The following is a 14,258-nucleotide window of genomic DNA, read 5'->3' on the forward strand; positions in this document are numbered from 1 at the left end:
CATTCCTCTGGCGAGTTTTAGAAAACTCAGGGTTGATTGATGGACCACTTTTCTGGTGCACTATTTGCTTCCTTTTCAAAATTTTCAAATTTTGCCAATTGCCAATTCTTCCAAACGTTTTAAAGCATTTGAAAGATTGTGGCTTTCTACTGAAGTACTTCAGAGGCTGAATCGATAGTTTGTAGAGTTTTGCAGTAAAAACCCAATAACATAATAAAATTGTAGTTCTCAATCTTCTTATGTGAAGTGGCTTCATTTCTTTCATCTGATTTGCAATTTAACAGAATCGTTTTCGTTGGCGCTTTTTGGACTTCAACAAAACGAACTTCAAAGCGAAAATAACATCATTATGTCCTGCCCATCTAGTAGGTTAAATGTTTTTAATGTTATTGAAGTTGAAGACTCCCTTTCTTTATCAAATATAAAACTTGATATGACATTCCGTTTTCGTCTTTCTCGATCATACAATAACAGTAAAGTTTGCACATTTGATCCCTTATTGAGATATCTTGAGTCATATCGAACATGATAGAGTAAAATGGTGCAGCGACCATTTCATTTATGAGTGCATTTTCTGCTGTTAAAACCAGAACAGAAATGAGGTCATTTTGTACGAATACAATTTGAACAAAAGCAGTGCCGAAACAGCCCGCAAAATTAACAAGGCATTTGGCAATGATAGTGTCAATGAACGGACTGTTTAACCTTGGTTTTAGCCTCGAAAATGATCCCCGAAGTGGTCAGTAATCCAGAACGAGGATTTGAAGACTCTGGTGGAGACTGACCCATCACAAATGGTGCATGGGATGGGCATCAGCTCCCATGCTTTTCTTAATGGTTTATAACATATTGTAGAGGTCAAAAACTCGAAAAGTGGTTGCTCCACGATTTGAATGGTCACGTTTTGAGGTCTGTTTTTCTTTGCTTACGTGAAACCAAAACGATCCTTTCTTGGATCGTTCAGTACAACAGTTGAATACTGATACACTTCCCAAAGGCGAAAACCTACTATAACTTTCTGCAACAAGACCAAACCATCACAGCAGAGTCCTATTGTGAAGAAATCGACGAAATTTACAGAAAATTGCGTCAACAGCAGCTGGCACTGGTCAACAGAAGAGGTCCGATTGATCTCCACGATAGAGCCCACCGTCCAAAAATTTAATGAATTGAGCGTCGAATATCTGCCTCACCGACTCCCTAGACCTCTCACCAACCAACTACCATCTTTTCAAGCACTTCGATAACTTTCTCACCGGTAGAAACCAATCAGGACCAGACAAAAACGGCCTTTGTCAACTTCATCAAATCCCAAGTACACAATTTCAATACTGCCGGAGATTATTGCCTTGTGTTACTTTGGCAAAAGTATAATGTTTCAAATGACGCTTATTTTGATTGAATTGAATTGGTATTCACTGAGATATTACATTTAAAAGTAGACTCATAAGAACGGACAAAACTTTTGAAACAACCTAATAATTCTGATCTCCGTTTTGGTTTCCCACTCAAACATGTCTTAGCTTCTTTGCCTTCAAGTAAACTTGATATTTTCAATTATAATGCACATACCCGAATAATTTTAATGAACATTTTTGATGTTCAATGATACTTCTTTTTATTAATACTGATAACGATGTACTCACCAACAATCGGGTATTTAGAAGATCAATAACTGGTACCAACCGATTTGAGAGAATAACATATTCACAATTATTCATACCGTCTACCCCTTTACAAGCTGTTTGCCATAAATTGCAGCATATAATCAGGGTTCTGTAATGAAAGAAATATATATAAATGTAGGAAGGACCATATATGTACTTTGATATTGATGAATTTTAGAAAACTCTCACTAACTTGGTAGAGATTGATGTATTTCCATCTTGCCCCAAAGCAAGCAATTTTCCCAAAACGGCAAATCCTCCTACACTCTGGAAAACTAACAGATCATTTTTGATGCCCTTGCTTAGCAGTCGGGTCAGTTCATTCAATATCCTATCAAGCTGGCTCGAACTGGCAGGAGACAAACCCTGACTCGCCTGACTGGTTATAGAGCCAATGGTGTTGATACTCCTATTGAGACTTCTCTTGTTTGTGCCGTCCAACACGTCGGGTTTATAACCTGTAATTTCAAATGACAGAATTGTTTATAAATGTAACAGTAATTATTGTGTATAACAACATAACTCCATCTCTGAATAGTTTTGCAACGTGAAAACTGGATAGTATAATTGGTTGTTCAATATCAATATTGAATCACATATCACTTTGTAGAGTACTCATTTATAATCTTTTTTATTCTTTGTTATCCCTGATAGGTCAAAGCCAAAAATTTCACAGATAATACAATTCTATTGTATATATATACACTATATATTGATGTGAATAATCAGCTGCTTCCATTGTCAAAAAGTACTAAGTTTTTGGGTGTTGAAATTGACAAAAATCTCAATTTTAAAGTACATTGTGATGGCCTCATACCAAAATTGCATTCTTTAGCATTCAAGCTACGAAATCTTAGCTATATTCTCAGTCTAGATCAACTAAAAATTATATACTATGCTGAAGTGGAGTCGAGATTGCGCTATGGTGTACGTTTCTGGGGTTGGTCAACCAACGCAGGTAAAGTTTTTTTGGCTCAAAAAAACATCATCAGAAGTATCACTGGTATAAGTTACATGGAGTCCTGTGAACCTTTTTTCAAGAAATTACAAATACTGACTTTACCCTGCTTGTACATAATGGAAATTTGTGTCTACTTTTTTCAAAATAGAAGTCAATTTCCTTTAATAGGCTCTACTCATACAATTAACACTAGGCCAAAAAAAATATATCAAGTTCCTCTAGCTCGAGGGCGGATTGCTCTTAAAGGTCCTAATGTTGCAGGTCCTCGTTTGTTCAATATTTTACCAAATGAAATAAAAGAAAGCAAAACATTAGAGATGTTCAAAACAAAGATTAAAAATTTTTTAGTTCTGAATGCGTATTACAGTGTTGATGATTATTTAACGTAAGTGTATGTGTGGTGTGTGCATGCGTTTTCGTGTGTGCTTCTAGTTTTAGTGTAGTAGGTAGTTTATAATTTTAGCTTTACTGACTATTCCTAATACAATTACTTATGAAATTGTCGAACAGGAAAATAAAGGATTTGATTTGATTTGATTTGATTTGATTGTCTGTGCTTGGGACTCCATTAATTTCAACGCGGCTCGACTGCATGTATGAAACCTTCATCTAAGAGCCTCATTGAAATTAACGAGTCCTTAGTACTCTGCTGTTTGGTCTATATTTTGGGGAATAATAGGATTCATATATCCTGAAAATTGCTAAAAATGGATTTTTCAATATGCTTTATCGAATGAAAATAATGACATTTTTCCAACACTTGCGGTTATACCGGAAAATGGCACCAACTTCCTTAATTCAAACGTAACACCCTATATATTTTCACATCTTTCAATGTCTGACATACTTCTATTGTGAGTTTATGAAATATGGTGTATACCAAAAATGAACTGTTCTCGAGATATTCATTTGTTTACTCAAAAAACTAGGTATTCGGCTCTCGAGTGATTGCCCCATAAAAGTCAAAAGTTTGATAGAATACATAATTGAGCTATTATTGATTGATCAAAATATTTCATTCCTTCGTCTTGTAGAAGTAACATTTCCAAAATGTTATACAAGATGTTTGGAATCGATGCCTAATTCTGATGATATAAAAATGGGCGAAAACTCAGTTTTTCCAAATTGAACACCCTAATCGAAACCAAAGATGCTCTTATTTCTTGACTAATTTTTCCTTTAATAATTTTTCCTGAAAATGTTTCACTTGAAAATATTCCTGAATGAAACATTCTATGGTTCATCATTGATATCATTTTGGGTTCTTCAAAATTTTCATAATTGGCTCCTACTGCCTTTTGAGGAGTAAAAAACTCCACACCTTAAGTTTTCACTATTATAAAAAAAATTAAAATCGTTCTCTCCTAACTTTAAGAAACAGGGTCCAAACTAAGCACCCCTACTACGAATTTATTCAAAGTAGTTTAATGAAGGAAAATATTTATACTTTTTCCAGCTGTAGTAAAATATTCAAACCCAAGTAATATGCAATTCATATAAACAGTGAAAAATCTCGGACTCTATGGTACACAGAAATATTTTAATTTCAATTACTGAATGAATATTAAAATAGCTGAACATCAACAAAACCTTTGACAGTGTCAGGCATGAGGGTTCACTGGATATTATAGCTTGTCAGATCATCTTTGTTCATGTCCCTAAGCATACCCTGAAGCTGCTGGATCCTGTCCAGAAAAGAGCCATCCGCCTGAGTGGAGAAAGGAATATCAGGTGCAACCTTGATAGTCTGGAACATCGAATAAAGATTGGGGATTTGTCTCTCTTCTACGGGAGGTGTTCAAGTGACTCAGCACATTTAATTTCACCATATCAGAAATAAGCGACGGATTGTGGCTGCTCATAGTTTTGAGGTTCAACTCAATACACCTCGAACTTCACTCTTTATGAACTCTTTCATTTGGAGAACTACATTATTGTGGAATAAACTTCCTGAGAAAGTTTTTCCAAATGGAATTAATATCCAGCGATTCACAATGTGAATCGCTACTTTCCCACAGGCACCGTTCTTAGAGCGCCTTAAGGATTTTTCTGTAGTGCTTTTGTTTTGTCCTTAAAAAAATGTTACTCTCTTGGATACTCATACCATCAAACCATAAATTCGTATTGTCTCCAACTTTTTTCTGTTTAATAATAATAATGATAATAATGTTTATTTTAGAAAACGCCACAATTATTTGTATAAAAAAAAATAATTACATGTAATAAAATGACGTCACACACAATTATATTTCAAAACTGATGTTTTAAAAAATCCTCAACACAATAGGATTCTAGATCTACAGGTATCTTTTTGATGTTTTTTTTTAAATTGATTGCTACTAGCAGAATGCCTAACAAGTACTAGTAACTAGTAAAATTTCATTGCCATATAATAGGGAGATTTTTCAGTAAGTCTCGATGTATGATATGGATAAATGAGGTCATGCCTCCTAATGTTATATTCATGTTCTGTAGCATTTAGATTGAAAAGTTCTCTATTTTTAAACAAATATATCAAACATTCAAAAATATACAGAGCATATACAGTTATGATGTTATTATTCTCAAAAACTGTTCAACAAGAGTCCTTATAATGTTTGTAATTGATTATTCTAATTACTCTTTTTTGTATAACAAATATTCTATTTGTATTCTTGTTGGATCCCCAAAAAAGTATTCCGTATCTCATGACAGATTCAAAATTTTCAAAGTACAGAGATAAAGCTGCTTGCTTTTCTAGATGTTTACTGATTATTCTCAGTCCATAGGACTCTTTTCCAAGCTTCAAAGAGATTTCCAGCTCAGCCATTCATCAATGTAAACACCCAAAAACTTGGTGTCATGGGATAACTGAAAGGAATTATTGAAAAAAAGATATATCATTTGGTTTTTCCTCTGCTGTTAGATAGTTTGCGAATAGCATCACTTTAGTTTTCGACTCGTTCAATACTAACTCATTTGTTTTCAACCAGTTTTTTGTTTTCTGAAAAATGTTAAAACAGTTTACCATCATCTCCGGATATGTTTCTCCCCCTGCCAAAAGGTTTGTATCATCAGCATATATAGTTATAAATTGATTCTCTGCTAATTCAGATTTGCATAAATCATTCATAAATATAACGAACAACAGTGGGCCCGCTACACTTCCTTGCGGTATATCTATAGATATTGTTATATCAGATTTGAAGTTTTTTGAGTCTTTAGTGATACTGACTCTATGTTGTCTGTTTGCTAAATATGAGGGAAACCATTTCAGAGCATTTCCTCTTATTCCATATTTCTCTAATTTGATTAACAAGATATTATGATCTAGACAGTCGTATGCTTTTGACAAGTCAAGAAACATACCCAGAGCTAGATGCCGTTTTTCCATCAGATCAATTATGTTCTGCGTATATTGGAAGGTTGCCGTTTGTGTTGATTTTTTTTTGTAAGTAGCCATGTTGATTATCACTGAAGATATTACACTCATGAAAAAACTGTATAACTTCATTACACATTGCGATTTCGAAAAATTTAGAGAAATTTGGGAGTAAGCTTATGGGTCTGTAATTTTCAATACAATTTGTATCCATTTTTTTGTGTAATGGTTGTATAACTGAAAACTTGAGTTGCAAAGGAAAAATGCCAAAATTCAAGGAATTGTTAATTATGTGTGTTAAAATATCTTTAATTATTATTGTGCATTTTCCTATCAAACAAGTTGGAATTTCATCTTCTCCGCTTGAATATTTGTTCTTCAAATTTGCTTGCATCTCGAGACAATCTAGTTTCCTAGGACTGCAATTTGGTAAAGTCACTTAAGTCAAAATATTAGTTTTTAATTTTCAGGCAAAATGTATGAATACAAGTCTCTGTGAATTGATTTAAACTTTGAACATTATAATGGGAGTAAGCTTAAGGGTCTGTATTTTCAATACAATTTGTATCCCCTTTTTTGTGTAATGGTCGTATAACTGAAAGCTTCAGTTGCAAAGGAAAAATGACAAAATTCAAGGAATTGTTAACATCAACGTTCTATTGAAAAAGACCCTAAAGCCAATATTTTGCTTTACTGATGGCAGCACGTTTTTCTCTTCTTTCCATTCGGATACCTGAACATCAGTTGCTAACGCACATCTTCCGCGACAATAAAAAATTCCATTTATTAATGATGATCTGAAATTTTGGCTTTTGGGAGACAAAAACCAAGTAGAATTTAATGCCATGAAAAACCAGGCGTAAGCTTTTTCTAAAAAATTGAATCTGACAGAATCCGTCTTCATAATGTAAGGGCCACAGATTTTTGATAGCTTTGCCCAATACTTTATTGGGTGTCGAATCAGACACCAATATGTCTTGGCAAAATCACGTTTTTGAAATAGCAAAGTCAGCTTCTCAAAATTTCAAACACTACTTCGAACTAGAAAATTTTACACATCTCAGCGAACTATAATGCTTCATATAGCTCGCATATATTGAGCTTTGTCCCTTGGCAGAGGGGGCTAAATTCTATCATAATTGAAATCATATGAAGTATTTGAGTAGCTTCGATATATATTATTTCAACAGAGTACCACTAGATTCATGATATTGGTATCATCTTTTCTCTACAGGTTCAATAAAAAAAATACATTAGTTATCTCTGATACATGTGAAATCATTAATTTCTATTTTCACCTGTTTCATATTCAGCCGCTCTTGTTGCCATACGTTGTCTGATTTTCTTGCAACGTTTTCTATGAGTTTTGCCACGTTCTTTAGCAGCAGTGATTTTAGGATCTTCCTTGCCAGCAGGTGCTTCTACGATTTGAGTCAGGTTGTACTGTTCGACATCACTCGGGGTGAGATTTGCCTGTTTTACAGCTTCCTGGTGCATACGACCCCGCAAATGACTCATGAGGTACACCTCTGACTTGATCTGAAACAATCAGTTGCGATGATTTTTTGGAAAAGTTCAATGAAGATTCTCATTATACATGATTTCTTGCATTATCATCCAAAAAAACTGCTACACCATCAATGAATTTTTTGCAAATCAATAATTCTTCACTCTAGACGGGCAGCTATTAGTAAACAATTTACCCTCTCATATGTATGTTGACTATAAATGTTATAAATTTGTATTGTAATATATTTATTATGTTTTACACCCCATTTGTATGTTAGACGGTAAATGTTTTTAAATTTGTATTGTTTTATATTTAATATGTTTTACACTCCATTTTTTTAATTTGTATTGTATTATGTTTATTGTGTTTTACACACTATGGACGTCTTCCTTGTTACTGTGTACTATTTTGTGAAAGAAATTTTATACTTTTTAACGAGAGAAGTTAATAAATATTATTATTATTTTTTTTTTTTTTTTTTCACCGTAGTGTGCGCTGGTCAGGCCCTATCCCCCGAAGCCCCGATACATTCGGGAGGGCGCGCCAGCATAATCAACCAATGACCACTCCCCACACCGTAGGGTAAGTGATCATTGGGTCCGAGAATCATGTGCCCTGAGCAAACGCAGTGAGCCAAGAATGACAGCCTTCTGCATCTGTGCGGCTAAGATTTCTGCCTTAGTGCGGCAAGCCGGTATGATTTTGAGATTCGAGAGTAGAGAAGACATCATTCCACCAAGGACTCCAATAATCAGAACGACCATCTTGACCATCTTATTATTTTTTTTTTTTTTTTTTTTTTTTTTTTTAACCGTAGTGTGCGCTGGTCAGGCCCTATCCCCCGAAGCCCCGATACATTCGGGAGGGCGCGCCAGCATAATCAACCAATGACCACTCCCCACACCGTGGGGTAAATGATCATTGGGTCCGAGAATCATGTGCCCTGAGCAAACGCAGTGAGCCAAGAATGACAGCCTTCTGCATCTGTGCGGCTAAGATTTCTGCCTTAGTGCGGCAAGCCGGTATGATTTTGAGATTCGAGAGTAGAGAAGACATCATTCCACCAAGGACTCCAATAATCAGAACGACCATCCTGACAGAGTGATCTGGATAGAGTCTGCGGAGTTCGAAGAGAAAATCTCGATATTTTATCCGTTTTTCCTCCTCTTTTCTGACGATATTCGTCTCGCCAGGAGCTGAAAACTCCACGACAAATATCGTTTTGGTCTGGTGGTCGAGAAGGACTACATCAGGCTTATTAGCTTGTATTATTATTATGTGTTATTATTGTGTGTGTGTGTGTGTGTTATTATGTGTTATTATTATTATTATTATTATTATTATTATTATTATTATTATTATTATTATTATTATTATTAGTTGATTTTAAAACACATTCGTCAGTATGTTGAATATGCTGGTTCCATATCATCACAAATTCTTGTAACGTCTGGTGTCCCTCAAGGATCGCATATAGGCCCAATACTCTTCATTCTTTTTGTAAATAATGTGTCGGATGTCATACGCCACAGCTATTATGCAATGTTTTCAGATGATCTCAAACTTTACAGAGTTGTAGATAACTCGTTGGTGTGATGAAAACAGGCTTCATTTGAATACAAATAAATTTATCAAATAATATTTTCAAGAGCTGTGAAACCTATTGTATATCTATATAAAATCAAAAACGTTATTCTAACGTTGACTAACAGCGTTCCGGACTTGGGAGTGTTGTTTGATAGCAAAGTAACCTTTAAAGGTCATATTGATCACAATCACTCAAATTATTGGGATTTGTTCAACGATCCACAGATAAATTTTCTATAAATACCTTTAAAATATTGTACAGTTCTTTGGTACGCTCGGTCTTGGAAAATAATTGCGTGATATGGAGTCCTCTATATGAGACAAGTATATCTGTGATTGAGAAAGGACAAAACAAATTTCTGAGATCATGTGCATTTAAGCTCGGATATCTGAGGTCCGACTATGAGTGCTCAGACATTCTGCTTTTACTGAATTTATCTACTTTGTAGCACCGCCAAGCTGAAATTGATTTAAGACATCTTCATAAAGTTATAAATGGTGATATGAACTATCCATTTGTAATACAAATGATTAACTTCAATGTAAATTCAAGAAGAACCAGCGTTTCGGAGTTGTTTAAAGTTCCTTACCATTCTACTAGCTATGGCTTGAATGAAACGATCACTAGAATACTTAGGTTAGCAAATAAGAATTTGATTGATTTGATAAGATTTGTTTGACTCATCCTTGTACTCTTTTGAAAATCAGATTAAACGTATTGACGTACTATGAAGAAATTGCTGATTATTATTATTAATTAATTGATATTTGTTTTTGTTTTTTTTTGTATTCTATATTATTATTCAATTGTTTATTTTTTCAATCACACTCTTTATTTATTCATTGTGTAATGGCAAGTCCTTAAATAAATAAATAAATAAATAAATGCAGTTTATTGAATCTAAATCAGAATTTTGTTCAATTTGGTACAAAATTGGTTACATATCACTTACCAATACATTACAAACAGTGCACAGCTTTTGGGTTGGATATGGGACCATATTTGGAGCTTGATTATCATCGTTCTGGCATCGATGAATAGACAATTCTAATGCTCTCTGTCTGATCTGTTCCATATTCTCATCGTGCCTCCTTTTAGAATCTTCTTGTTTCTGTTCGATTCGTTTCTGAAGCTCCTGCGTTGATGCTAGTTGCTTTTCGTGAAGGGCAGACAACCGTTCCTAAAACATACATTTGATCATGCAATAACAGCTTTATTTGCAAGTGAAAATCTAATTATATACTTGAATGTTGTTCATCTGAAAATTAAAACAAAAATGCAAATCTTCACATTTTCAACATCAACTTATTTCTTACTTGAGAAATAAACTGAATTCTTCATTACATCACTATATCTGTTACCCGTAGAAGTGATTCAAATTCGGATCTAACAGACAGAAGAAATCTTGTGCAGTTCATTTCTTATTTATTGAAGTAAGTAGGGCTGAAGTCATTAATTTTTTATTTTTTTGTTACTTTTCTTGACTCTCAATTTAATAGGACTGTTTTCTAAACAATATTTTTTTAAATAAACATGTCAATTTTTCAGGGAATTACTATTATCCCTATTTATCAAAAAAATTACTGAATTTCTACATATGTGAATGGCATTTCCAATAATGCAACGAAATAAATCACTCCAACTTTGAGAGATAAATGAAGATGATACCTGAATTGACTGAAAATCGAGAAAGCATTATTTTTTACAGTGATCAAATTTCAGATGGCACCATTAGTTTATTGTGCCAAATGCATTGAGAAGTTAGGTTTCAATGCCGTTGAAGAAATATTACCACCACTTCATTTGAATTTGACTAGATAAACCGCTTTGAATATATAGGTATTTAGAATTATTTATTGTTCTTTAAACTAGTCTTTCTCAAAGTGGGCAAAAACGCCCCCTTGTGGGCGCTGGAGGCCTATAGGGGGCAGTAAAGGGCACAGAGAAGATTGGGGGCGTTGAAGCAATTTAAGGGGGCGATGGCTAATTTAAAAATATGTTTTTGCTTTCAACACAAACTTCACCGCTTATGTACGCTTAACGCGCGTTTCCTCGTGTAACGCCATCTAGGGTCTAGACAGTAACTATTTCCTGTTCGATAGTTGTCAAACTGTACAATAGATGGCGGTAAGCTTCAATGCGAAGCGAGAAGTTTCTAGTCTCCATTCTCGAAAGTACTAGGCCCGCCCGCTGCCTCATATAAAAGCGCGGGCGCATTCAGCCAGTAATGCCATTCGACGATATTACGAAAACAAGTGAATTTAGTTAGCGACTAGCTAGGTAAAGTGCTGTACGTGCGGTGGTGAATACTGTGAGTGGTGTCAATAGAAAGTTTTTAATACTCGATTCTTTACTTCGGCATTTTTGAAGACAACATTATGTCGGAAACAAAAAAGAAGAAAAGGCAGTATAGCGCGGAATATATAAAATATGGATTTATTGAAAATTCCACAAATCCATCTTCGCCTATGTGCCTTCTTTGCCAAAAAAACATTTTCGAATGAAGCGATGAAACCCTCAAGGCTACAAGATCATTTGATGAAATGCATTCAGATAAAAAAGACAAAAGTGTGACTTATTTTCAAGAACTGGAAAAGAAACACTCAGCCACATTAGATTAGTTTTAAAATTCAGATTGAAATGTTTGTTTTAATAACATGAATAAAAGTTTTCCTAATATTACAAAATGATGTTTTACATTACTCTCATCAGAAAGTCTTATTTTCACATGACACACATGATTTGATTATTTAAATAATGACTGCGACTGTGATTCTTAAGATGTAGTAAAGTGAAAAAATTTGGGGGTCGCTAGAAAATAATTAATTTTTGAAATGGGCGGTAGACAAAATAAGTTTGAGAACCTCTGCTTTAAACGAATAACATAGACTTACTCCCAGTGGCCTGAATATTATTAGGTGCAAATAATTACCATTTCGTAAGTTACGTGAGGTAATTGTAAATTATAATTGTTCTTTTCAGAAATTAAATCTACATTATTTTTTTTAGAAAATGTACCTCTCTGTCTCTAGCCTTTTCCCTAGCCAACTCTTGTCTCTCACGTTCCCTCTGTTGTTGCTGCTGTCCTATTCTTTTGTCTCTCTGGCGTCGCTCATCCTGGAGCCTGTCCAACCTCTCCAGTCTCTCTTTCTCTAAAGCTTTCCTTCTTTCCTCTACGGCAGCTTCCTTAGCTGCCTTCTCTTCCTGTCTCTTCCTTCTGTCCTCTTGAATACCCTGTATGCGACCCCTCTGTTCTTTACAGGACTGCAAGAAGTCGTGCCTGAGAAAAGAAACTTCAAATTCATCTTTCATTACTTACCAATGAAAAGAGATTTGTCAAATTTTTACTGGAATAATCCAAGAATAGTGGTAATCCAGATTTACTGACAACAGTTTATGAATGTAGAATAAAAAGTAATAAAACTTAATAATAACGGAAGAAAAATATTTAGAGTTGGGTGGAAATTTACATTATAGCTAGTAGCTTGTTCAATATATTTACATGGTACAGCGTGATGATCGTCAATTAGACGTATTTTGTGAAATAATAGAATTCATGTCCTGAAAATTGGCAAATACTGGTTTTTTAATATGCTTCATCGAATGAATATAATTGCGTTTTTTCAACATTTCCGGTTATATAGGAAGTTGGTACCAACTTCCTTAGTTCACATGTAACATCCTGTATATTTTCACATTTTTGAATACTTGTCATAATTCAGATGTGAGTTTATGCAAAACACCTTATACAAAAAATGAACCGTTCTCGAGATAGTCATTTGTTTACTCAAAAAAGAACTAGGTATTTGGCTCTTGAGTGATTCCCCCATAAATTTCAAAAGTATGATAGAATACATAAAGTACTATTATTGATTAATCAAAAAATTTTCCATTGTCTTGTAGAACTTACATTTCCAAAATTATATGCAAACTGTTCAGAATCGATGAGTAATTCTGAAGATTAAAAAAGTCAAACTCAAAACTCAATTTCTTTCAAATGAAACAGAAAGGGGATAGTTTTGAAATTTCGAAATGATTTTGAATCATTTTCATGATACATTCTCTGTATCAAAAATCAACCGTTCAAGAGATATTTCAGTTTCTCTTGGGAAAATAAAATATGCGCATGTCCATCATAAAACTACAGGCTACGAAACCTTCATTTCGAACAGTAACAAAAAGTTTTTTAGAGCTATTAATTTGCCGTCATGGTATGTATCATATCTCTTTTTTCTTCATTCGCGAAAGCCATTTTTCGCCAAAAAATCAATGACTTGTTCAATAACAAAATGTCATCGAGTGTAACAAATTGAAAGTTAATTTATTACAAATACGATAGAAACAGTGTTAGGACATCGGAAATGTATTTAAACTTGTATCCCGAAAGACGACAACCACATCGAACTATGTTCATGTTATTGGATCAAAATCTCGCCGAGTTTGGTTCATTTGAAAAGCCGAGAAAAATACGGAGACAGAGTGGACCAGGAAACTGAAGAAAATTTAATAAATGAGGTATGTATGAAGTAAGTTAAACATTGTGTCCTTTTCAATAAAAATTAATAATTTGCAAATAAACATGAAACCGGGTAAATCTACGTCAAATTTCCTCCGAAATGAATATTGGTCATACCAGTGCTTGGAGACATCTCAAAAAAAAAACGGTTTAAAATGTTACAAAAACATATATCTCAAAAATTGCGTCCAGGTGATCCCGAAAGGCGATTAGAATTTTGTAATTGGCTAATAACAATACCTGATTTTCCTGTTTTCCTTAAAAATGTAATTTGAACAGATGAGAGCACTTTTACGAATTGTGGGATATTCATCCGAAATAACGAACACATTTGGAGCATAAAAAACCCCAGAGAGTTTCGAGAAATTCGACCTCGAGTGCGATTTAGTATTAACGTACGGGCAGGAATTTACAAACATAGAATTTTGGGTCCTCATTTATTTGACGGAATTCTGAATGGAGAAACCTATCACCAGTTTTCAATGTCAATTTTCGAAGACTATTTGGATGATCTACCTTTGGCTAACTATAACAGCATCTGGTTTCAACATGATGGTGCTCCACCGCACACTACCAGACGAGTATCTTAATTACCTTACTGAAAGATTTGGTGATAAATGGATAGGGAATAATGGGTCGGTGAGGTGGCCAGCAA

General features: G+C 34.3%; 1 protein-coding gene across 1 annotated transcript in view; it reads right to left on the reverse strand.

Annotated features, from left to right (window-relative positions):
* The window catches only part of ssp3 (short spindle 3), a 29,220-nt gene that overhangs the window by 3,833 nt on the left and 11,129 nt on the right, over nt 1–14,258 (reverse strand). The window contains exons 7-11 of the mRNA XM_074183436.1: nt 12,106–12,367; nt 10,040–10,267; nt 7,288–7,528; nt 1,861–2,125; nt 1,647–1,776 (exon numbers count right to left, since the gene is read on the reverse strand). Of these exons, the coding sequence (XP_074039537.1) occupies nt 1,647–1,776; nt 1,861–2,125; nt 7,288–7,528; nt 10,040–10,267; nt 12,106–12,367 (1,126 nt within the window). The remainder of the gene's footprint in view (nt 1–1,646; nt 1,777–1,860; nt 2,126–7,287; nt 7,529–10,039; nt 10,268–12,105; nt 12,368–14,258) is intronic.

This window comes from Leptinotarsa decemlineata, unplaced genomic scaffold (assembly GCF_025532065.1).
Source record: "Leptinotarsa decemlineata unplaced genomic scaffold, Ldec_3_MD MMD2_tig00026340_RagTag_RagTag, whole genome shotgun sequence".
Lineage (NCBI taxonomy): Eukaryota > Metazoa > Arthropoda > Insecta > Coleoptera > Chrysomelidae > Leptinotarsa > Leptinotarsa decemlineata.